Below are 26,253 nucleotides of genomic sequence, written 5' to 3'. Positions count from 1 at the left end.
GTACTTTCCGTAATGGGGTCACATGTGGGGGGAGTCCCCTGTTCTGGCACCACAGGAGCTTTGTAAACACACACGGCCCCAGACTTCTATTCCAACCAAGTACTCTCTCCAAAATTCCATTGTCGCTCCTTCCCTTCTGAGCATTGTAGTGCACCCACAGAGCACTTTACATCCACATATGAGGTATTTCCTTACTCGAGAGAAATGAGGGTTCAAATTTTGGCAAACATTTTCACCTATTACCCCTTGTGAAAATGAAAGTAATTAGGTAACCAGCATTTTAGTGAAAAAAAAAAATTCATTTTCACGTCCAACTTTATTGAAAATTTGTCAAGCACCTGTGAGGTGTTAAGGCTCACTGTACCACTTGTTATGTTCCTTGAGGGGTGCAGTTTCCCAAATATTATGCCATGTGGGGTGTTTTTTGCTGTTCTGGCACCATGGGGGCTTCCTAAATGTGACATGCCCCGCAAAAATCATTTCAACAAAATTCGCTCTCCAAAATCCCATTGTCACTACTTCTCTTCTGAGTCCTCTAGTGCATCCACAGAGCACTTAACATCCACATATTAAAGTATTTCCTTAGGCCCCTTTGACACTACATAATTACTCCGTTTTCAAGGTCCAGTCAGAAAATCAGCAGTTACAAAATCCTATAAGGCCATTAGAAAATCCCATTATAGTCTATGGGATTTTTCTAATAGCCGTTTTAACCCGTTATAGCCCGTTGTTAATAACGGCCGTTATTTTGTGACGGAAGATGGTAACAGGAGAAATAGTTAATGAACGATTTCTCCCGTTACTATCTTCCGTCACAAAATAACGGCCATTATTAATAACGGGGTATAACGGGTTAAAACGGCTATTAGAAAAATCCCATAGACTATAATGGGATTTTCTAACGGCTGTATAGGATTTTGTAACTGACGTTTTACTGCCAATTTTCTGATGGAACTTTGAAAACGGAGTAATTATGTAGTGTGAAAGGGACCTTACTCGAGAGAAATTGGGTTACAAATTTTGGGGGCTTTTTCTCCTTTTACCCTTGTAAAAATAAAAAAATATGGGTCTAAAAGAACATGCTAGTGTAAAAAACTATTCCTGTGAAACACCTAAAGGGTTAAACTTGAGGGGTGCAGTTTTCAAAATGGGGTCCATTAAGGGGTATTTCTAAAAAAGACCCTCAAATTCACATCAAAACTGAACTGGTCCCTGAAAAATTCAGATTTTGAAATTTACTTTAAAAAGCCCTCTGATGTCTTCAAAAAGTTAAAACATGTCAACTTTATGATATCAACATAAAGTAGACATATTGTATATGTGAATAAATATTAAATGTATTTGGTATGTCTATTTTCCTTACAAGCAGAGAGATTCAAATTTATAAAAACGTTAAATTTTCGAATTTTTCATGAAATTTAGGAATTTTTCACCAAGAAATTATGCAATTGTGCAATCTCTGCATGTGTTTACACTGTACAAGGATTGGGACCATTTGCTTGATGTAACAATATTTGCCCCATGTGAAAGGCCCTTTACTCCATTGTGCGCTCCACTGTGCTGCAGAATTTCAAAGCAGAAAAATAAAAAACTCCACCCACATACCACAAGGGAAACTGGCACTGAACTGAAAAGCATGCTGCAGATTTTCTGTCCTGCATAGCTTTCAGAATATTACCAAGGAGATAACAATTTTCAATGCACAGGGTAAAATATGCATTCAATAAGGGTATGCTTATATCTGTGTAGGGCTATACAAGTAATAAATTTGATGGGCACCACAAAATATTTGTGTTGACATTTCGGCACTAGGCAGCTTGGAAATGCGCCTTCTCATAGACGGCAATGCATTTCCGAGCTGACTGTACATGACTTTTCTTTCTGCGTACACTGGAATCATAAACATCTGGTGTGGAAATTTTGCCATGTAAACAGTAAAGCAGAATCCAATTGAAATCAATGGGGCTCTGTTGCTGTGGAATGTCTGTGCGGAATTCTGTGGAGTTCCACACATAAATTCCATCGAGTGAACATAGCCTTAGAGTGTGTGGAGTTTCATTGGTTAACCCCATATACTATTTATGTATACCTTCTGTTCCTAGGTCTTTGTTGCTTTTCTTTATCTACTTACCCTCATTGCATTATCTGTATGCTAGCAGTTTCTAACCAGACAGACCCTTAGATACATTTATCTTGAGCCTTGAAACACTTAAATAAACCACTCACAGACATTGCTAAATTATACTAAGTAACATAGGGATAGAATTTACCCTTGCAGGAGTACTGGTAAATCCAATCAGGTTACATTTATTCTGCATCCATATGTAGAGTGTTACTTATGCGTTCATTTGTTCCAATCCTTAAAAGGGGTACTCCGGTGAAAAACTTAATTTAATTTTTTTTAAATCAACTGGTGCCAGAAAGTTAAACAGATTTGTAAATGACTTCTATTAAATCTTAATCCTTCCTGTACTTATTAGCTGCTGAATACTACAGGGGAAATTCTTTACTTTTTGAAACACAGTGCTCTCTGCTGACATCTCTGTCCATTTTAGGAACTGACCAGAACAGCATATGTTTGCTATGGGGATTTCCTTTTACTCTGGCAGTTCCTAAAATGGACAGAGATGTCAGCAGAGAGCACTGTGCTCATGATGTCAGCAGACAGCTCTGTGTTTCAAACGGAAAATAATTTCCACTGTAGTATTCAGCAGCTAATAAGTACAGGAAGGATTAAGATTTTTTAATAGAAGTAATTTACAAATCTGTTTAACTTTCTGGCACCATTTGATTTAAAAAATAAAAAAAAGTTTTTCACCGGAGTACCCCTTTAACAGAGTCCAAGAGCAGGCCATTCACTTACTTGTGCTTCTGTTACTTAGTAGTGAATGCACATAGCACTTAACTAGAAGGTAACTACTTCTATATTAAAACAAGAAGGACCGTGAATTCCAAGCCAGTGTAAATTACACACAACTGCATTCTGCCTTTTTTTCAGCATGCATAATGTGTGAATCTTAAGGAAAGGGGCCAAAAAATATTATGAATTGGGCCTTTCAGGGTAGATGTGTGAGTCACGTGATTAGGGTATTCTTATGGAAATGACAGATTGCCCTTGAATCACTAGATAATTCTGGCCAAATCCTGTCTAAAAGCTCTTTGCACAAATTAGTCTTGCTTCATGTTAGCCTTACATGCACTCTTTCACACAACTTTTACATTTATTCACACCTCTGTCTGGATCAAAAACTCGCTAAACCTTTAACCCAGCTCACATTTCCATAGGATAGGCACTAGTGAGCACAGCTCATAAAGAATAGGATACTATTAGAAAATACAGAATTCAATTTAAAGCTGGAATTACAGAGATCATGGACCATAGTTTGTAACTAAATATATAAATGACACCAGTAAGGTTAAAATTATTATAAAAGGGTCTAAAAGTTTTAAATACTATGTACAATTCTATGTTTTTAGAGTATTTTTTTAATATAAAGACTTCAATTCAAAAACCCTTAAAGCATAGCTTTTATTAAATAACAATTAAAATAGTATACACTATTATCTACAACCTAGTTAACCATAGCAATCGGTGTAGATGAGTACCTTCCAAAAATGTCAATATACCGTATATTAAATAATGTGCACATAAACCCACTAGTAACAATACATATATCCCTAACATCCCTAACCTACTAAATGATATTAGTAGGCAGTCAAAAAAACATGCAAGGGATAAAAACTATTTGCTAATTTTTTATATAAATATTATAATAATGTTTAACTAAATATATATATATATATATATATATATATATATATATATATTTTTTTTTTTTTCCAGAAAATTCCACAGGGACAGGATACAAATGTGAAATATTTATTAAAATAAAGGCTCTGCTCACACTGGCACACCCCTTTGACTTTAATGGTGTCCTTCAAGGTACTGTTATTTTGGAGCATGCATAGTGCTGTAGACCTTTATTTGCGGCACCATGCTGCCCATGTAGCATTGTTAACACCAGACTGTGCTTTATGCTTGCCCATCCTGGTTGGCATACCAGTAAAGCAGCCCAACCTTTTCCCATGATATGTCTTGTATAGACAACTGGAAGGAATGTGTTGGGACAAATTTGATTTGTTTTGAATCTAGAAGCCAGACAACAAATTAGGAGCCAGGATTTTGACCCATATAATTTTTTTCTTTCCACCTATGAAGCTGTGTGAATGCTTTTTTTCATCCTTATCACCTTAGCATAGTATTGACTATTGATCACTTTTTTTTATTCAGTTTTTGTCTGAGATGTCATGTGACAAAAAAAACTTTTTTTTTTTTGCATTAATGCCATTGACCTTGCAGGATTAAGAACATGATAATTTAATATTTCAGACAATTCTGCACGCAGCCATACCCAATTTTTATATCTTTTTATTTATTTATTTTTAATCTGGAAAAGGGGATGATTTCAATTTTTACTGGAGGGATTTTTTAAAATGTTTTTTTTACTTTGTTCCCTTACACTTTTTGGGCCTCCTATACGCAATTATTCAAATGCTTATGTACATCAATGCACTGCTTATTGATGATCTATGTTATTAGAGATATCACAGTTTAAAATTATAAGCAAATTAGGATCGGTCACTATATTACAGGGGAGATGCAGGGATTACAGTACAGTCGAGTGATTGTCAATCGGGGGGGGGGGGGTGTAAAGGAGGTGATGAGTGCACAGAGGGGAGTGGCTAACTGGTTAAGGGGCCAAACTATACTGGGCTCTAGCATCCAAGGGTCCAATGTCCAGTTGACTCCATAGCCTAATTTTCATTTTTACACTCATTAACTTACTAAGTTACTGACTAAACTTACTTACTATTAACTTACTGATAACCTGTTGTCCAATGATTAGAGGCAAATTTTAAGTCCTCATATCCTACTATACATATTGGCAGAAGCAACAGACCAGTAGTGTATCCATAAAGGGTTAATAAGGGGTACAAGAAGACGGAGATAAAGTACTTTTTTCATCTTTATGAACTGAACTGATTAGTTGATGATAAGTTGTGTCTTGTCTGGGTCACTAGTTCACTAGCAGCATGGTGTCTCTGTTCAAGGCATTTATCCTGCATATTTGAGTAGACCTTTTTCACTGCCCTTTGTATTAAGATTTTATATGTTTTTCAAAAAAAACATCTGATGAGAGTTCACTGTGTCTTTACTATTTTTCACTGATCTCTTGAACTGGGTAAAAGGGATGTTTTGGGCCATCATGTTCGAGATAGCTATTTGCAACAACGCGCTTAAAGGGAGTGCTTAAATTGTCATGCCCATTACAAGATGCAAAAATTCTACACGGTTTGTGAGGTTAAACCAAATAGATTTATATTAAGTAAATCCAAAAGCTTTTGGCCTAAAAATCATTCTACTGCCAAAGAATAATTAATCTATTTAGCTTTGGTACATATGAATGTTGTTATTAAAAGAATAGTCCAGAGTAACTAAAGCAAATTCGTAGACTGATATTTATAATTTGTGGCATTTATGACGTAATTTGTATATCCTACAATGCCTGTATTTGGATTGCTTACGTGCAACAGACTTACATGCAAGTTGTTTAATAAATTTGTCACAACTATGCATGTGTGTCTAAACTAGAAAACACATGTGACAGATTAAGCCTGCTTTGGACTGGAGTCAACATGCACAAAAACATATGCATGTTTTCTTTTTCTTAAGTTGCATTTTATATATCTTGCATGTATAAAGTTCTGTAAAAAGCATTTGTGAGAAACCTACCGTATATACTCGAGTATAAGCCGAGTTTTTCAGCACGATTTTTCGTGCTGAAAACACCCCCCTCGGCTTATACTCGAGTGAACTCTCCACCCGCAGTGGTCTTCAACCTGCGGACCTCCAGAGGTTTCAAAACTACAATTCCCAGCAAGCCCGGACAGCTGCCCAGGCTTGCTGGGAGTTGTAGTTTTGAAACCTCTGGAGGTCCGCAGGTTGAAGACCACTGAGGACGGATAGTTCACAAGAGGATGATGACAAGGGGATGATGAAGGGGGGTGGGGATGATGACAAGGGGATGATGAAGGGGGGTGGGGATGATGAAGGTGGGAGGGGATGATGACAAGGGGATGATGACAAGGGCATACTGAAGGGGGGGTGTGGGATGATGACGGGGGGGGGGGTGTGGGATGATGACAGGGTGATGCTGATGAGGGTCTGGATGATGACAGGGGGGGGGGGATGATGTATTTCCCACCCTAGGCTTATACTCGAGTCAATAACTTTTTCCTGGGATTTTGGGGTGAAATTAGGGGCCTCGGCTTATATTCGGGTCGGCTTATACTCGAGTATATACGGTATGTTTTTTTTTTTTTTTTTTTTTTTACAAACCAAGAGTCATGTCTGACCTTGATCATACAGGGTTAATAAATTTCCCCCATAAATTAGACCATTAAGGAATGCTCCAGATTTATCACAGTGGCTTAAGCTGTTTGATAAATCTGTTACATTCTTAGGCTACATTCACACTGCCGGATGTCTCCTGGCACCTTTGTATGCTGTGAGCTGAGCAACAATACATATTAGTACTACCCGAATCACTGCTCACTCAATACATTTTGCACGGCCTGGTATATTTGATATCAGGAGATGTATAAGAGTACTGTATGCATTATCACTCCTTACCTATGGAAGCAAGACAAGAGTCCCTGCTACTATACGTACTTTTCATGCTGGACTACTAAAAGGGGGAAATAGTTTAAAAATAGAGGGGCAAAGGTTTAAAAGTAATATCCGGAAGTATTGGATGCATGGAATAATCTTTCAGTAGTAGTGGCCGTGGCAAGGAGTTTAAGAATGCATGGTATAGGCATAAGGTTATCCTTCAATTAAGATGGTATAAGATAGAGGAAGGTATACGGCTATCCTTCATATAAGATAGAGGTAGGCATAAAGCTAGCCTTCATATAAGATAAAGTTAGGTATAAGGCTATCCTTCATATAAGATAGAGGTAGGCATAAGGCTATCCTTCATATAAGATAGAGATAGGTATAAGGCTATCCTTCATATAAGATAGAGGTAGGTATAAGGCTATCCTTCATATAAGATAGAGATAGGTATAAGGCTATCCTTCATATAAGATAGAGGTAGGTATAAGGCTATCCTTCATATAAGATAGAGGTAGGTATAAGGCTATCCTTCATATAAGATAGAGGTAGGTATAAGGCTATCCTTCATATAAGATAGGGCTAGGGACTAATCATAGTATTTAGAATATTGTCTAGATGAGAAGGGCCGAATTGTTCTTATATGTCGACACATTCTATGGCTACGCAGATGCTAATGAGTTTTTTCTTCTCCTCATCCTCTAAGAGCAGTAACAATTTTATAGTTTAGTCATATGAGCGTGTTTAGTTCACCATGCGGTTTAACAAAAGCACCATAATTAAAATGTTAACTCTTCTGGTCAATACAATTAAGAGTGATGTCAAATATACTGTATTCTGTAAATTGTTAAAAAAAAAAAAAAATCCTTTTTTCAAAGTCCCTTTGCATCACAATATTTTAAATAGAATTATAATTTAATATTGGTTTACAGAGATGTGTGGTGGGTAATTTTTTTTACTTTTTTTTTTACAGTAAGCTATTTTTTAATTTGTAATATTTTAAGATACATTAAAAAGTTCCATCTATTATTGCAGGATATGAGATGACACAAAGAAATGCAGTCCTGGCATTGGGTATTTTTTTTATTTTTTATTTTTTTTAACACGTTGACGGCTTTCTTAGTTCAGACACTACCGCATGCAGATTTACTGTTATGACGTTCTGTTATGTCATGTTATGTTATGACGTTCCGTGCAGAGGAGAGTCATTGTAAGCAGTGTTTAATCCCTTAACGACCAAGGACGTAAATTTACATCCTGGTGCTGTGAATTTACGCGTACGTAATCATGGTCCTGGCTGCTGATCGTAGCCAGGGACCCGCCGGTAATGGCCGACATCCGCGATAGCGCAGATGTCTGCCATTAACCCCTGAGATGCCGTGATCAATACAGATCACAGCATCTGCGGCAGTGCGGTCAGAAATATGGAAGATCAATAAAAATTTTAAATGTCCTTTTTTCCCATTTTACCCCCATAAAGTGTAAAAAAAAAAAAAAACATACATATTTGGTATCGCTGTGTGCGTAAATGTCCGAACTATTAAAATATAAATGTTATTGATCCCTTATGGTGAAAGGCGTGAACATAAAAAAGCGCCAAATTGCTGCTTTTTTGTCACATTTTATTAAAAAAATTATTATAAAAAAATTAATAAAAAGTTTTATATACACAAAGGTGGTATCAATAAAAATAACATGATGGTGCAAAAAATTAGCCCTCATACCGCCGCTTATACGGAAAAGTGAATAGTTTGCGATTTTTTTAAGCGCAACAATAATAGAAAAGTATGTAATCATGGGTATCATTTTAATTGTATTGGCTCACAAAATAAAGAACATGTCATTTTTACCATAAATTGTTCAGCGTGAAAACCTTCCAAAATTTGAAAATTGCGGGTTTTCTTTTTAATTTCCCCACACAAATAGTATTTTTTTTTGGTTGCGCCATACATTTTATGGTAAAATGAGTAGTGTCATTATGCAGGACAACTGGTCGCGCAAAAAACAAGCCCTCATACTAGTCTGTGGATGAAAATATAAGAGTTACGATTTTTTTTTTATAAGACTAAGAGGAAAAAAATACGAAAATGCAAAAATAAAATAGGCCTGGTCCTTAAGGTCAAAATGGGCTTGGTCCGGGTACTACCATGGAAAACTTTTTTTTTTTTTATTTTTTTTTTTTAATCAACTGGTGCCAGAAAGTTAAACAGATTTGTAAATTACTTCTATTAAAAAATCGTAATCATTCCAGTACTTATTAGCTGCTGAATACTACAGAGGAAATGGTTTTCTTTTTAAAACGCAGAGCTCTCTGCTGACATCTTTGTCCACTTTAGGAACTGTCCAGAGCAGTATATGTTTGCTATGGGGATTTTCTCCTACTCTGGACAGTTCTTAAAATGGACAGAGATGTCAGCAGAGAGCACTGTGGTCATGATGTCAGCAGAGAGCTCTGTGTTCCAAAAAGAAAATCATTGCCTCTGTAGTATTCAGCAGCTAATAATTACTGGAAGTGTTAAGATTTTTTAATAGAAGTAATTTACAAATCTGTTTAACTTTCTGGCACCAGTTAAAAAAAAAAAAAAATAAAAAAAAAAAAGTTTTCCAAGGGAGTACCCCTTTAACCCCTTAACGACTGAGCCCTTTTTCACCTTTTGCAAATCTGACCACTGTCACTTTAAACATTAATAACTCTGGAATGCTTTTAGTTATCATTCTGATTCCGAGATTGTTTTTTCGTGACATATTCTACTTTAACGTAGTGGTAAAATTTTTTGGTAACTTGCATCCTTTCTTGGTGAAAAATCCCAAAATTTGATGAAAAATTTGAAAATTTAGCATTTTTCTAACTTTGAAGCTCTCTGCTTGTAAGGAAAATGGATATTCCAAATAAATTTTTTTTATTCACATATACAATGTCTCTACTTTATGTTTGCATCATAAAATTGACATGTTTTTACTTTTGGAAGACACCAGAGGGCTTCAAAGTTCCGCAGCAATTTTCCAATTTTTCACAAAATTTTGAAACTCGCTTTTTTTCAGGGACCAGTTCAGGTTTGAAGTGGATTTGAAGGGTCTTCATATTAGAAATACCCCATAAATGACCCCATTATAAAAACTGCACCCCCGAAAGTATTCAAAATGACATTCAGTCAGCGTTTTAACCCTTTACGGCTTTCACAGGAATAGCAGCAAAGTGAAGGAGAAAATTCACAATCTTCATTTTTTACACTCGCATGTTCTTGTTGACCCAATTTTTGAATTTTTGCAAGGGGTAAAAAGGAGAAAATTTTTACTTGTATTTGAAACCCAATTTCTCTCGAGTAAGGACATACCTCATATGTCCATGTAAAGTGTTCGGCGGGCGCAGTAGAGGGCTCAGAAGGGAAGGAGCGTCAAATGGTTTTTGGGGGGCATGTCACCTTTAGGAAGCCCCTATGGTGCCAGAACAGCAAAAAAAACCACATGGCATACCATTTTGGAAACTAGACCCCTCGGGGAACGTAACAAGGGGTAATGTGAACCTTAATACCCCACAGGTGATTCACGACTTTTGCATATGTAAAAAAAAAAAAATGCTTGGTTTCCCTAAAGTTTTACATTTATACAAAGGGTAATAGCAGAAAATACCCCCCAAAATTTGAAGCCCAATTTCTCCCGATTCAGAAAACACCCCATATGGGGGTGAAAAGTGCTCTGCTGGCGCACTACAGGTCTCAGAAGAGAAGGAGTCACATTTGGCTTTTTGAAAGCAAATTTTGCTGTGGGGGCATGCCGCATTTAGGAAGCCCCTATGGTGCCAGGACCGCAAAATAACCCCACATGGCATACTATTTTGGAAACTAGAGCCCTCGGGGAATGTAACAAGGGGTTAAGTGAACCTTAATACCCTACAGGCGTTTCACGACTATTGTATATGTAAAAAAAATAAAAATATTTTTACCTAAAATGCTTCTTTTCCCAAAAACTTTACATTTTAAAAAAGGGTAAAAGCAGAAAATACCCCCCAAAATTTGAAGCCCAATTTCTCCCGAGTACGGCGATACCTCATATGTGGCCCTTAACTGTTGCCTTGAAATACGACAGGGCTCCAAAGTGAGAGCGCCATGCGCATTTGAGGCCTAAATTAGGGATTGCATAGGGGTGGACATAGGGGTATTCTACGCCAGTGATTCCCAAACAGGGTGCCTCCAGCTGTTGCAAAACTCCCAGCATGCCTGGACAGTCAACGGCTGTCCGACAATACTGGGAGTTGTTGTTTTGCAACAGCTGGAGGCTCCGTTTTGGAAACCGTGGCGTACCAGACGTTTTTCATTTTTATTGGGGAGGGGAGCTGTGTAGGGGTATGTGTATATGTAGTGTTTTTTACTTTTTATTTTATTTTTTGTGTTAGTGTAGTGTTTTTAGGGTACAGTCGCACGGGCGGGGGTTCACAGTAGTTTCTCGCTGGCAGTTTGAGCTGTTGCAGAAAATTAGCTGCAGCTCAAACTTGCAGCCCGATACTTACTGTAAGCCTCCGCCCATGTGAGTGTACCCTGTACATTCACATTGGGGGGGACATCCAGCTGTTACAAAACTACAACTCCCAGCATGCGCTGACAGACTGTACATGCTGAGAGTTTTAGTTTTGTAACAGCTGTAGGCACACTGGTTATGTATCACGGAGTTTGTGACCTTACTCAGTGTTTCAAAACCAGTGTGCCTCCAGCTGTTGCAAAACTACAACTCCCAGCATGTACGGTGCATGGTGTAAGGTGACTGCTGGGAGTTGTAGTTTGCAACAGCTGGAGGCACACCGGTCGTGAAACACTGAGTTAGGTAAAAAAAAAAACTCTAAGTTTCACAACCAGTGTGCCTTCAGCTGTTGCAAAACTACAACTCTCAGCAGTCACCGACAGCCAACAGGCATGCTGGGAGTTGTAGTTATGCAACCAGCAGATGCACCACTACAACTCCCAGCATGCACTTTAGCTGTTTGTGCGAGCTGGGAGTTGTAGTTATACAACAGCTGAAGGTACACTTTTCCATAGAAAAAATGTGCCTCCAGCTGTTGCAAAACTATAAGTCCCAGCATGCCCATAAGGGAATGCTGGGAGTTGTGGTTGTCTGCCTCCTGCTGTTGCATAACTACAGCTCCCAGCATGCCCTTTTTGCATGCTGGGAGCTGTTGCTAAGCAACAGCAGGAGGCTGTAACTCACCTCCTGCTGCTGCTCCATCGCAGGCTGTCCCTCGCCGCCGCCGTCGCTCCTGGGGCCCCGATCCCAACATGGACGCCGGGGATCGGGGTCTCCAGCACCCGGGGTCGTCTTCCCGCACCCGCTCACGCCCTCCGGAAGAGGGGCGGAGCGGGTGCGGGAGTGACGCCCGCAGCAGGCGCCCTGATTGGTCGGCCGGTAATCCGGCCGACGAATCAGGGCGATCGTGAGGTGGCACCAGTGCCACCTCACCCCTGCAGGCTCTGGCTGTTCGGGGCCGTCAGAGACGGCCCCGAACAGCCAGTAATTCCGGCTCACCGGGTCACTGGAGACCCGATTGACCCGGAATCGCCGCAGATCGCTGGACTGAATTGTCCAGCGATCTGCGGCGATCGCCGACATGGGGGGGCACAATGACCCCCCTGGGCGATATGCCGGGATGCCTGCTGAACGATTTCAGCAGGCATCCGGCTCCGGTCCCCAACCGGCTAGCGGTGGGGACCGGAATTCCCACGGGCGTATGGATACGCCCTGCGTCCTTAAGGACTCGGGATGCAGGGCGTATCCATACGCCCTGCGTCCTTAAGAGGTTAAAGACCCAGCCTATTTTCACTGTAGGACCCGGCCATTTTTTGCACATCTGACCACTGTCACTTTAAGAATTAATAACTCTGGGATGCTTTTTTCCTTTCATTCTGATTCCAAGAAAGTTTTTCCTGACATATTCTACTTTATGTTAGTGGTAACATTTTGTCAATACTTGCATCATTTCTTGGTGAAAAATTCCAAAATGTGCTGAAAAAATAGATTTTTTCTTTGAAGCTCTCTGCTAATAAGGAAAATGAATATTCCAAATAAATTATATATTGATTCACATATACAATATGTCTACTTTATGCTGGCCTCATAAAGTTGACATGTTTTTACTTTTGGAAGACATCAGAGGGCTTCAAAGTTCAGCAGCAATTTTCCAATTTTTCACAAAATTTTCCAGGGAACAGTTCAGTTTCGAAGGGCTTTCATATTAGAAATACCCCATAAATGACCCCATTATAAAAACTGCACCCCTCAAAGTATTCAAAATAACATTCAAAAAGGTTTGTTAACCCTTTAGGTGTTTCACAGGAATAGCAGCAAATTGAAGGAGAAAATTCAAAATCTTAATTTTTTACACTGGCATGTTCTTGTAGACCCAGTTATTGAATTTTTACAAGGGGTAAAAGGAGAGAAATCTTCCTAAAAAGCGTAACCCAATTTCTCTTGAGTAAGGAAATACCTCATATGTGTATGTCAAGTGTTCGTCGGGTGCAGTAGAGGGCTCAGAAGGGAAGGAGCGACAATGGGATTTTGGAGAGTTTTTCTGAAATGGTCACATTTAGGAAGCCCCTATGGTGGCAGAACAGCAAAAAAAAAAAAAAAAAACACCACATGGCATACTATTTTGGAATCGACACCCCTTAAGGCACATAACTAGGGGTCCAGTGAGCCTTAACACCCCACAGGTGTTTGACGACTTTTCGTTAAAGTTGGATGTGTAAATGATTTTTTTTTTCACTAAAATGCTGGTTTTCCCTCATACTTAAAATTTTTACAAGGGATAATAGGACAAAATACCCCCCAAAATTTGTAACCCCATCTCTTCTGAGAATGGAAATACCCCATGTGTGGACGTCAAGTGCTCTGCTGGTGCACTACAATGCTCAGAAGAGAAGGAGTCACATTTGGCTTTTGAAAAGCGAATTTTGCTGAAATGGTTTTTGGAGGGCATGTTGCATTTAGGAAGCCCCTATGCTGCCAGAACAGCTAACAAAAAAACACATGGCATACTATTTTGGAAACTACACCCCTCAAGAAACGTAACAAGGGGTACAGTGAGCCTTAACACCTCACAGGTGTTTGACGACTTCTTTGTTAAAGTCGGATGTGTAAATGAAAAAAAAAAAATAGTTTTTCACTAAAATGCTGTTTTTCCCCCCAAATTTTACATTTTTACAAGGGGAACAGGAGAAAATTACCCCCAAAAATTTGTAACCCCATTTCTTCTGAGTATGGAAATACCCAATGTGTGGACGTCAAGTGCTCTGCGGACGAATTACAATGCTCAGAAGAGGAGGAGCGCCATTGAGCTTTTGGAGACAGAATTTGGTTGGAATAGAAGTCGGGGTCCATGTGTGTTTACAAAGCCCCCCATGGTGCCAGAATAGTGGACCCCCCCCACATGTGACCCCATTTTGGAAACTACACGCCTCACAGAATTTAATAAGGGGTGCAGTGAGTATTTACACCCCACTGGTGTTTGACAGATCTTTGGAACAGTGTGCTGTGCAAATGAAAAATTAGTTTTCATTTTCACAGACCACTGTTCCAAAAATCTATCAGACACCTGTGGGGCGTAAATGCTCACTGTACCCCTTATTACATTACATGCAGGGTGTAGTTTCCAAAATTGGGTCACATGTGGCGGGGGGGGGGGGGGGTCCATTGTTCTGGCACTATGGGGGTTTTGTAAACACACGTAGCCTTCAATTCCGGACAAATTTTCTCTTCAAAATCCCAATGGCGCTCCTTCTCTTCTGAGCATTGTAGTGCGCCAGCAGAGCACTTTACATCCACATATGGGGTATGTTCTTACTCAGGAAAAAAGCCCCTCAAAATTTGTAACCCCATTTCTTCTATTTTCCCTTGTGAAAATGAAAAATTTAGGGTAACACCAGCATTTTAGTAAAAAAATAAATAAAAAATGTTCCCATCCAACTTAGAAGAATTTTCATTAAACACCTGTGGGGTGTTAAGGCTCACTATACCCCTTGTTACGTTTCATGAGGGGTGTAGTTTCCAAAATGGGGTCACATGTGGGTATTTATTTTTTTGCGTTTATGTCAGAACCGCTGTAAAATCAGCCACCCCTGTGCAAAGCACCAATTTAGGCCTCAAATGTACATAGTGCGCTCTCACTCCTGAGCCTTGTTGTGCGCCCGCAGAGCATTTTACGCCCACATATGGGGTATTTCCGTACTCAGGAGAAATTGCGTTACAAATTTTGGGGGTCTTTTTTTCCTTTTAACACTTGTGAAAATAAAAAGTATGGGGCAACACCAGCATGTTAGTATAACATTTTTTTTTTTTTTCCTCCTCACTCCTATCCCTTCAGGGGGATCGTAGGTGTCATGGACAACTGCGATCCCCCTTCTATTCCAGGTCACCATAGACCCGGAATAGGCGCAAATCGCAGGTGTGAATTCACTTGCGATTTGCGCCGAACGCCGACATGGAGGGGGTCTGATGACCCCCCCTGGGCATTTGCGCGGGGTGCCTGCTGATCAATATCAGCAGTCACCCCGTTCCCCACCCGGCACGCGGCGGGGACCGGAATTCCCACGGGCGTACAGGTACACCCTGGATCCTTAAGACCCAGGTACAGAAGACGTATCTATACGCCCTGGGTCCTGTACGGGCTAAAGGAAAACGGTCAGCTTTCTCCCCCCGCACTAACCATCTGTACTGGCTGGTAGTGCGAGGGACGCTGATCGGTTTGATTCTTACCGTGCCTGGATCCGGCACGCCATTCGGCCCTAATCTTCTATTTTTGGAATATGCTAATGAGGAGCTAACTGGCACCAGCCGGGCTAACTGGCACTCTAACGTCAGAGCTGCTGGACACAGCGCCGCCCAGCTCATCAATATTCCTCCCCTCTCTCCATTACAGAGCGAGGAGAAGAGGGAGAGGCGAGGGAGGGGAGGAATATTGATGAGCTGGTGCAGCACTGCGTTCGGCAGCTCTGATGTCAGAGTGTCATTAGCATATCCCGAAAATAGAAGTTTAGGGTTGAACTGTGCGGCGGATCCGGGCACGGTAAGCATCAAACTGATCAGTGTCCCCCGCACTACCAGCCAGTACCACTGGTTAGTGCGGGGAGAGAAAGCTGACAGTTTTCCTTTAAGTGGTTAAAGGGATATTCCTCCCCTAGGCATCTTATCCCCTATCCAAAGGCTGTTCTAGGCTTCTGGCGGCCGTGGAGTTCACTCCATGCATGCCAATTACTGGGGTACCGGGCAGTGCCCCAGCAGCCAGACCCGCCCCCCCCCCCCCCCCCCCCCCCACAATCAGGCATCTTATCCCATATCCTTTGGATAGGGGATAAGATGTCTAAGGGCAGAGTACCCCTTTAAAGTTTTTGGACAATAGTTGGATGATAGACTTTTCATTCAAGAAAAATCTTGTCTACAAACAGTATGTCTGGAAAGTATACTCTAGGAATCTTCCCATAAAGATTGTTCATCTTTTGCCTGCTGTCATTGATCAAGTAAGGCCTGGACTAATACATCAGCCAGCATGGGCTACTGTTCCTTCAGTCGTTTAACCACCTTTAGAACAATATCACACATGGAAGAAGTTGTCACACATTATCATGGCACAATCCACATATACTTTGTAGGTTTACCAAGGTTATGATATAAAATTCTTCTGAAACTAATTCTACAGCACCGCAAAGCAAAAACATAAAAAAATAGAATTTAAAGTATTGTTTTTGCATATTTATTAAAAATGAAAAGTATTCAGAGCCTTAACTATGAAACTTTCAATTTAGCTCTGGGGGCCTCCCCTTTCTCTTGATCATCTTTGAGATGAGCTTTATGGTAGAGTGGTCCGAAGAAAGCTTCTCCTCAGTAAGGGTGCATGCACACCACGTTTTTCCTGTACGCTGTTTCACGTTAAAAACCGTACGAAATGCATTGACTTAACATTGTAAACCATATGTCAAACACCTCATCCGGTTTGGTCCGTTATGCATCTTATATGGTTTTGTCTGCTGTTTTTCTACCCATACCCAAAACCGTAGTCTACCACATTTTTTGGTCCAGGTGAAAAACCGTATTAAACTGTATACTTTATTTTTTTTATTTATTTTTTTAACATGGGAGTCAATGGGAACCGTAATTGCGTACGGTTCCATCTGGTTTGCACCATACGGATTTTGACTTTGCACAGTTTATTTTTCTTGGAATTTCAATCAAACAAGTGAAACTTGACTCAAAATGGAGTGAAAAGTTAAAAACATATACTTTTTTTCTTAAATGGATGCAACCGGACATTTTTCAAATTGTATATGTTTTTTTACCATATACGGGTTGAAATCTGTACACATGTTTTGATAAAGTTAAGTCTTAGGTTTTGAGGTATCCGTTTTTCATCAAAAATCTGATACAGGAACTGTATTGCAAAAACGTGGTGTGAATGCACTCTAAAAGATAAGAAAAAGTTTGCAGAAAAGCACTTCAGGACATGTTCACACTTCAGAATTTCTGTGCCAAACTCTACACTGGAATACTGCACGAAGATTCCGGAGCAACAGATTCTGCTACACCACGAACATGGCGGAATTTCTGTGTCCGCAGAAAGAATAAACCCGTTCCTTCTTTCTGCGGACTCCACACGGAATGCCTAGCCACCTGTGAGACGGCGCATTCCCGTGCGCCTTTCAGTGCAGACATTCTGAAGCCTGAGAGTTCTAAGTTTCTCAATTCTAAACATCATTTCTGGAGAAAACAGAAAGCAGGTGGGACAGGGAGAATGGTCAGGGTCGAGGGAAAGCTGAATAAGGCAAACTAGAGATATTCTTAATGAAAACATGATCAAAAATGCTCTGGACTTCAGACTGGGTCAAAGATTCACCCAACAAGACAATGACCCTAAGCACACAGCCAATACAATATAGGAAAGGTGTAGGGACTACTCTGTTAATGCCCTCAAGTGTCCCAGCCAAAGCCCTGACTTGAACATCTCTGCAGAAATCTGAAAACGGCTGTCCACCGATGGACCCCAGAGAGAGGATCTACAGAGAAGAACGACAGAATGCCCAAATCAAGGTCATACCCAAGAAGACTGGAGGCTGTAATTTCTGCCAAAGGGGCTTCAATTAAGTACTGAGTAAAGGGTCTGAATACTTATGTATTTTAGTTTTTCCTTTTCAAAGATTTCTAACATTCTGTTTTCACCGTGTCATTATGGAATATTGGGGGGAAAGTCATCAAGACCTGTGCTGAGGAAAGTTGACCAGTTGCCCATAGCAACTAGATTGCTTCTATGAGTTTTCAGAGGCCTTTTAAAATGAAAGAAGTGATATGATTGGTTGCTGTGAGCAACTGGTCGACTTTTCCTCTCCATAGGTATTGATGAATCTCCCCCATTGAGTGCAGAATGATTGGGAAACTTTATTTATAGCACAAGTCTTTAATAAACTGGGAACAAACTTTCAGAACATACTGCATATTTACTTCTAATAGTAATATGACTAAAATAGGAGAAGGAAAGGAAAAGGAGGGAATTAAAGGAGGAATTGCTGGAATGCTTAGAGTTTCTTTACAAGGTTGCTTCCTAGCTGTGTCAGTTAAAGGCTATGTTCACATGAGACGGTTTTTACCATCCAGATGGCACATCAAGATTCCAGAGAAATATATAGTGCAGTGCAATAAAATGGGGGCTTCAAAATCCCATTCAGATATTGTATAAGGGTCAGTTCACACGTGTATTTTTGCTGCAGATTTTGCTGACCATTGACTTTAAAGAGGTTATCCAGGAATAGAAAAACACAGCTAATTTTTTTCAAAAACTGCTCCATCGCTGTCCCCAGGTTGGGTGAGGTTTTACAACTTGGCTCCATTCACTTCAATGGAACTGAGCTGCAGAACCAGAGACAGACAGGAAGTGGTTTTTGAAAGAAAGTAGCAATATAGCTATTCCTGGATAACCTCTTTAATGGGTAGCAAGATCTGCTGTAGCAAATCTGCAGCAGAAAATATGCATGTGTGAACTAATGCATGCGTGAGCAGATTTGCTTTCACAGATTTTGCTACCCATTGAAGTCAATGGGCAACAAAATCTGCAACCAAAATACGCACGTGTGAACGCACCCTAAGCAGATTTGGTTCAGCGGGCTTTGCTGCCCTTTGAAGTCAATGGGCAGCAAAATCTGCAGCAAACTGTCATCAGTTTCACCTGCACTAAACCGTTGGCATAGGTGTGTAGTGTCGGTGACACTGATGAAACATTACATGCCCATCCCGATCTGTGGCCCTGTTATCTTAGTTCGAGCAACCGGTGTGGGGGCAGAGCTCCAGGAGAATGCTGATGTCACCTCTGCTGCTTCTTCACTGGGTCTGGCCATGAGCAGGCCTGGGAAGGGAGTCATCGTGATCCTTAAGCTCCGCCCGCACAAGAAATGAAAGTGGCACTCACCAGCTGACAGCTGTTTCGCACTCGGCAGTACTTCGATAGCGTCCCCATTGAAGCACTGCATATTGAAAAATCAGCTGTCACCTGATGTGGCAGGACGATTTGTATCTACACTTTGAAAAAAGAAAAAAAAAATGAAGATGGTAAGAGACTGGTGAGTGCCACTTTCATTTCTTACGTTAAGCACCTTGGACTTTTGAATCTGTGAAGTAGAGCACCACTAGTCTACTCAGAAATGAGCAACCCTGTTGGAACGAGTGAAGGGAAGGAAAAATAGGGAGAGGGAGCAGTGCTGGCCAGCTTCTCCTATTGTAGATGTACATTTAAAATATGTACAGATTTTGGGGCTTTGTGTTAGTTTCCAAACCCAAAGCACTCTCTATTTTGCTGTACAGCAGTGATAAATCTTTAGCATTACTAAGGGTAACATAGCTAAAATGTTTCATGTTTGCGAACATAGCTAAAATGTTTCATGTGAATGTAGACAAAGAGGTGGAGATTTTTTAAACCTTGAGCAAAAGAACAGTGGAGCAGTTCCCCATAGCAACCAGATTGCTTAATTCATTTTTCAATAGGCGACTGGAAAATAAAAGCTGAAATCTGATTTGTTGCTATGGGCAACTGCTCCCTTGTTGATTTGCACAAAGTTTGATAAACCTCCCCCAGAATCTGCATTTTATATACATAAGAGGTGACAATGTGCCACCACATTCTACTAAACACTAGGAAAATGCTATCTGGCCATATATGAATCCCCCCAACTACATGGTGCTCACAGCACTTTATGAGACAGCTAATGGAGCTTCTGCTCTAAAGCGCCGATAATTCAGCACCTTATCCAGATAATACATAATAAAAATATACTGCTTTACTTACAGCTAACAATTCTATATAAATATCTCAACATAAATATATCAGAGATTATATAAATAAACAACGGAAATAATTCTGCAGTGCAACAGGTAGTTTTTTTTTTTTTTTTTTTATATACCAAAGAAACTGAGCAGTTGCTACTGAAAAATGTATATAATTTATTAAATATAAATATAAGTAACATAACATACAGGAAACATCAGGAATTTAAAAACAATGCTGGCGGAACTGGATATTCGTGTTATGAATGTACTCACCCATATTGAACCCAGTACCGCTCGTTCCGACGTACGTTTCTTGAGAAAGTCGTCCCAACGAAATGTACTTCGGAACGAGCGATACTGGGTACAATATGGGTGAGTACATTCATAGCTGAACATTTGATGGTGAGACATTGCAGTAGTAGATGGTTGTAGTCTTTAGACTAGCTGGGATATAGTGCATTCCACTTAGGATTCTGACCGCATTGTGCAATATAGGACTTAGAGCAATATGCAAATCTACCTCCTCCCCCGTTCCACCCTGTTGTATTATTATTTATTAAGGATTTATTTATACACTGGTATTAATTGTACTTAACACGAATATCCAGTTTCCGCCAGTATTGTTTTTAAATTCCTGCTGTTTCCTGTATGTTATTTTACTTATATTTATATTAATAAAGAATATACATTTTTCAGTAGCAACTGCTCAGTTTCTTTGGTATAAATTAGCTAGTTTTTGAGCTATACTGAGTCATATTATACTATATAACCCCAGGCTATTATTGAAAAACAATATGTCCTAGATAACATGGGAATTTTGAGATGGTTGGGTATTGTCTGTGTAATATAGTGCAACTGGTAGGGCTGAGCGGTATACCGGTTCATAACGAATACTGAAATTTTTGTCCTGCACGATATGAATTTTTCCCCATACCACAATACAGGTTTGGCCCCTCCCCCTCGGGAATGAATGAATGAATTATCAGCCCAACGTTGTGCTGTCCCCACATCAGGGAACTAATCATATGTGACCCGCGAGCACTGTTCTGCCCCCCCTTCCCCAATTATCAGCCCAGCGCTGTGCTGTCCCCATCCGGGTAAATACTCACATATAAAAGGCTCACTAGAAAAATAACATCTTTGTCTTCACTATTTTATAGTTAAATACAAGGATCACGTGAATAACAATAAAACCTATAAACTGGCAACAAACTCCTTCACTCTGCCACTTAGATGTTCACTAACTGATGGAACGCCTTCAAACTCCTCCCCCACATCTAACACAAGGACTGGAATGTCCCCAATGTGCTGAAAATTGCCACCCGTTGTCTTTTCTATTAGCCAGCGTTCATGTTGATCATGAAGTTTTTTTAGGTAGTCTTGAGTAACAGTTTTTTCTTCCTTCCGCCCCCTCTTCTGGAGTCTCTCAAAGCACTTTTCTGGGGCTGCTCGGAGATAAATAATACCATCCAAGGCAGCTCTCTTGCCAAACTCTTCTAGTAAAAACGAGTGCCACTCCTGGTACATAGCCCACTCAATTCCATTTAAATGGCCAAGCTCAAACAGAGTCTTGGCAAACACAAACCTGTCGCTGTACACCGACCGCTCAAATATCTGTACCTGCTCTCTCTGCTTTAGCACGTGTTCTGGAGGGGTCTCAATCTGAGCTTTGAACCGGCTCATACAGGACAGGGTCTGAAAGGTGTATGACCAACGGGCAGGGTCATCATACAAGAGCTGCAGCAAATTGTCCACATCCTGATGGGAAGAAGAATGGACACACTGCCACTTGCTGAGAGGTTCAGCCACCAAACTCCAATCCCGCTGAGCAGCACATAACAGTCTCAGGAAAGTAGATTTGCCTGCTGCAATATTGCCTTCCACAGATAACTTCTTCACTGTCTTGTCAGGCTTAGTGCTACAATCTGTAGACGGTGGTCTGCAATACGAATGCACGGATTTCTGCAATGTGTCAGCCATCTGCTCACTTCCTTCTTTCCAGGAGGCTGTATGGAAGAGTCTGAAACCTGGCCTCCATAAGTTATATACAAGTTTTCTTGCACCCAAAAATTTTACAATTTTATGACAAAGCATCTGTGGATGAAAAACAGTTGCGGATTTTCAGATATTTAATTTTTTATTTTTAACATTAAAGGACAAGTATCATGGAAAAAACGTATACCCCCTATCTAAAGGATAGGGGATAAGTTTTAGATCGCGGGGGGTCAAAGTGTTAGGGCCCCGGCTCTCCATCACAGCGGCGCATCACGACCCCCTCCATCTAGCTCTATGGGAGAGTCGTTAGGCAATCTTCAGCTCTCCCATAGAGCTATATAGATGGGACATGACGGCCCCCGCTTTGGGCAGAGGTCGTGACGCACCACTGTGAATATGCTGTGGCTCCAAACAGGAGATTGCAGGGGGCCCAAGCTCTCAGACCCCCCGCGATCTAAAACTTATCCCCTATCCAAAGTTTTTTTCCCCATGATACTTGTCCTTTAACCAAACTGGCTATTCATCAGTTACATCAGTTCTATCAGGAACAGATAGAAATGTACTGCCTCCAACTACAAGTTAATAGAACAAGAGAATGTTTTACCAAATGTTTATATAAATTTACTTTTGTATTTTTTTTTTTATGTTTAACTTATTTTTTCACTTGTCACAAAATATTTTAAAAAAAAACAAAAAAAACATAACTTAAATAACTTTGAATGCTGCAAATTTGGCTTTGCCCCTTACTTCTGGTGATCTTACATATCCTTTCTTCATGTGTCTGTGTGCAAAAGGAGTTTTTTTTTGTCAATTCCACTGTGTAGTGCCATTTTGTTGGAGTCTGCTCAGTGGAAAAGTACAGCAGCTACAGACTAGCAGATGTGAATTTTTAAGCTCGAGCAAAAAATCTGCAGCATATTACAGTACAGTACCAGAGAAATGGATGCCATTGTAGCAGATGTCACCCAGAAGCTGCAGAATCATCATTACAAGCAGTTGTCAGCCACGTATAGCCACCCATTACCCAGCCACCATTCATGTAGGCAGTTGGGCATGAATGGGTAATAAGTATGTGAATGGTTTACATTAAACTTCCCCAAGTCATACTCCAGTCACCTCCACACATGAGGAAAGAGTAGAATAGCGAGTACAGCTCTAGAGATGACTGGAGTACAAGGGCTCGTTCACACAACGTACGGAAAATCCGCTGCAATACCTATTGAAGTCAACAGCGGGTGGGTGTCGGAGTGTAGGGCTGGGCGGTATGGCCAAATATGTGTATCGCAGTATTTTTAAAACTTATGGCGGTTCCACAGTATAGAACGGTATCCCTCCCCCACCCCAATTAATTATTAGCCCAGACTCCTCACGTCACCCGCAAGCGCTGCTCTCCTCATCCTCCTGTTTGTTGCGGCCACCGGCGCCGACACTCTATACTGTATCCCTATGCCTGGGCTGCAAAAGGTAAACAAAAAGAAACGTAAATGCATGTGCCTACGTTGGCCTTACGCTCTTCCTGGGGACGTGAACGTCGGAGAGCCGTCAGCCTATCACCAGCCGCAGCGATGTTCCGCCTCGGCCGGTGATAGTCCGGTGATAGTCTGACAGTGCACTCAACCCATCACTGGCCGAGGCAGAACATCGCTGCGGCCGGTGATAGGCTGACGGCTTTCCGACGTTCCATTCCCTAGGAAGCTGGTCCGAACCGACAGGGAAGGCGAGTTAAAGTTTTTGTTTACCTTTTGCAGCCCGGGCATAGGGATCGACCGATTATCGGTATGGCCGATATTATCGGCCGATAATCACGATTTTGGGCATTATCGGTATCGGCAATTACCTTGCCGATAAGCCGATAATGCCCCGCCATCCCTCCCCCGCACCGCCCGATCCCCCCCTCCCCGACCCGCCGCACCGCGACCGCCCCCCGACCCACAGCGTCGCACCCCCCACCGTAGTGCTGGGCGGTATACCAGTATGGATTTTTGCCCATACCGCTATACCGGTCGGGCCCCTCGGTCGGGCCCCTCCCCCACCCTCCGAGACAATTAAAAAAAAAAAAAAACTTACCCGTAATGGGGGTGGTCCGGGCCATCCATCCTTCCTTCCTGTAGTGTCCGGCGGTATTCCGGGTGGAGGGTGCACCGGTCCGGGCTGTCCTTCACCGGGGGTCATCTTCTCCACTCCGGGCAGGCTCCGGCCTAGTAGCGCAGCATAGACGCCGCTGCACAGTGACGCCCGTGCGCAGCGACGCACCTGACGTCACGGCGTAGCGGCGTCTATGCAGCGTACTAGGCCGGAGCCTGCCCGGAGTGGAGAAGAGCACCCCCGGTGAAGGACAGCCCGGACCGGTTCACCCTCCACCCGGAATGCCGCCGGACACTACAGGAAGGAAGGATGGATGGCCCGGACCACCCTGACAGGTAGGGGGAGAGAAGCGGGTGGTGGCGGCGGCCTATGGCACCGCAAAAGCCACTGCAGTGCATTGATTTAAAGCGCCCGCTTTAAATCAATGGACCTGCAGCAGTGTTAAGGGGGGAAAAATAGCCGATAACTTATACCAGAATATCGGTATAAGTTATGGGCTATCGGCCCTAACCTCCACCTATTATCGGCCCTAAAAAACTGATATCGGTCGATCCCTACATACCAGTGGTCTTCAACCTGCGGACCTCAGGATGTTGCAAAACCACAACTCCCAGCATGCCAACGGCTGTCCGGGCATGCTGGGAGTTGAAGTTTTGAAACATCTGGAGGTATACTATAGAGTGTCAGCACCAGCAGACGCAACCAACAGGAGGACAAGGAGGGCAGCACTTGCGGGTGATATGTATTTACCCCAATGAGGACAGCGCAGCGCTGGGCTAATAATTGGGGGGGGGGGGGGTGCAGAACAGCGCTCGCGGGTCACATATGATTAGTTCCCAGACGGGAAGCGCTGGGCTGATAATTCATTCATTCAAACCGGGGCAAAACTGGTATTGCGGTATTAGCGTGCAGCACAAAAATGTGGGTATTCAGTATGAACCGGTATACCGCCCAGCCCTACCAGAGTGTGCTGTGGAGAAGCTATAAAGTCTGCATTAGGTAAGAGGCAGGGTGCCATTCAAATTAGAGAGAGGTTCCAATGGCCAGAAAAAAAATTTAAAAAAATAAAAAGTTAACTCATATGATGCTCTGGCAGCCACATACCTGTTCAACTCACCTGGCAACTTAGTAGCCAGATACCACAGGTTATGGATTTGACTAGAAGTCCTTTGCAAATCTGTATTCTGATGACTGTAATCTCGTGCAAGCATTGGGCTAGGAATCTGCTGAAAAATAACCCGAGTTACGTTTCACCAATCTCCCCAATAAGATAAGTTATGGCCCCACTGCTTACTTATATAATGTATTGTTATGACACTCACATTAAGTGGACTTGCTAAAGCTGATTGGTTTATATTCATACCAGTGTTTCCCAACCAGGGTGCGACAGACTGCTACAAAACTACAACTCCCAGCATGCCCGGACAGCCAAAGGCTGTCCGGGCATGCTGGGAGTTGTAGTTTTGGAACACTGGTTAGGAAAACCCTGACTTAGAATACAGATACCTAACACGTGACACGAACCCTACTTTCCATACACACCAGCAGGCTGCTGTCTCCAGTCACCACACCAGCACCGGCATACTGACACCGTGTTTTCCGGCTCCGACCTACACATGCATGAAGTGCGCCAGTTCCGTGACGTAACGCGGCCCTGATGTGAGGAGGGTCACGTGACCCAAGGCAGGAAGGCCACGAGGAGACGAGCGCTGTTATGTCACGTGAACGTAGAGCAGTCAGCGCAGAAGAGAGAGAGCTGTGCGTGTCAGCCAGCTAAAGGACCTTGATGATGCAATGAGCATGTGATCAGTCACATGACTGGAAGGAGCTAGTGTCAGTTGTAAGAGTTTTCGGAATGTGTCGGGTGTATAGAGCAGCAGTGCTTTGAGTGCGGTCAGTGCATGCAGCAGTGCTGTCTGTGTCTGGTATAGAGGAGCTCAGTACAATGCAGCATGTAGAGACATGGCTGAACTGCTCCTCTATTGCTCCAATGCATCTAAACAATGAGACAAAATTGCAAAAAACAGTGTCCAGCCATGTGTTGTTTACTGCTCATGTGTCAGTGCCTCCAGCTGTTGCAAAACTACAACTCCCAGCAAGCTGTGTATTTTTGTACTTTTGCTTGTCTATTTTTTTAGTATACAGTGATGTGTGAGGGCTCATTTTTATGCCATGATCTGTAGTTTTTATAGGTACCATTTTTGTTTTCA

The 26,253-nt window shown here is 41.8% G+C and overlaps 2 protein-coding genes across 7 annotated transcripts in view; both read right to left on the bottom strand.

Annotated features, from left to right (window-relative positions):
* Positions 1 to 25,784, bottom strand: part of LOC130369371 (uncharacterized) — a 367,785-nt gene extending 342,001 nt beyond the window's left edge. For 4 of the 6 annotated variants that reach the window (XM_056574542.1, XM_056574545.1, XM_056574543.1 and 1 more), the window contains exons 1-2: positions 25,586 to 25,784; positions 25,148 to 25,266 (exon numbers count right to left, since the gene is read on the bottom strand). The gene's annotated coding sequence lies outside the window, so the exon portion shown is untranslated. Of the gene's footprint in view, positions 1 to 21,583; positions 21,704 to 25,147; positions 25,267 to 25,585 lie in introns of those variants that run through there. The other 2 variants (XM_056574549.1, XM_056574548.1) reach the window with 2 other exon arrangements.
* On the bottom strand, positions 20,632 to 25,793 carry LOC130369372 (deoxyguanosine kinase, mitochondrial-like). Its single transcript, XM_056574551.1, has 3 exons — positions 25,658 to 25,793; positions 25,161 to 25,269; positions 20,632 to 22,057 (listed from the first exon to the last, which is right to left on the bottom strand). Exons 1-3 carry the CDS (start codon positions 25,663 to 25,665, stop codon positions 21,158 to 21,160), a joined length of 1,017 nt encoding a protein of 338 aa, XP_056430526.1. The 5' UTR covers positions 25,666 to 25,793; the 3' UTR covers positions 20,632 to 21,157.
* Positions 25,794 to 26,253: the final 460 nt, after the last annotated feature.

This window comes from Hyla sarda, chromosome 4, assembly GCF_029499605.1.
Source record: "Hyla sarda isolate aHylSar1 chromosome 4, aHylSar1.hap1, whole genome shotgun sequence".
Classification (NCBI taxonomy): domain Eukaryota; kingdom Metazoa; phylum Chordata; class Amphibia; order Anura; family Hylidae; genus Hyla; species Hyla sarda.
The sequence above is the reverse complement of the archived record's forward strand: the minus strand, read 5'-3'. Positions and strand labels throughout refer to the sequence as shown.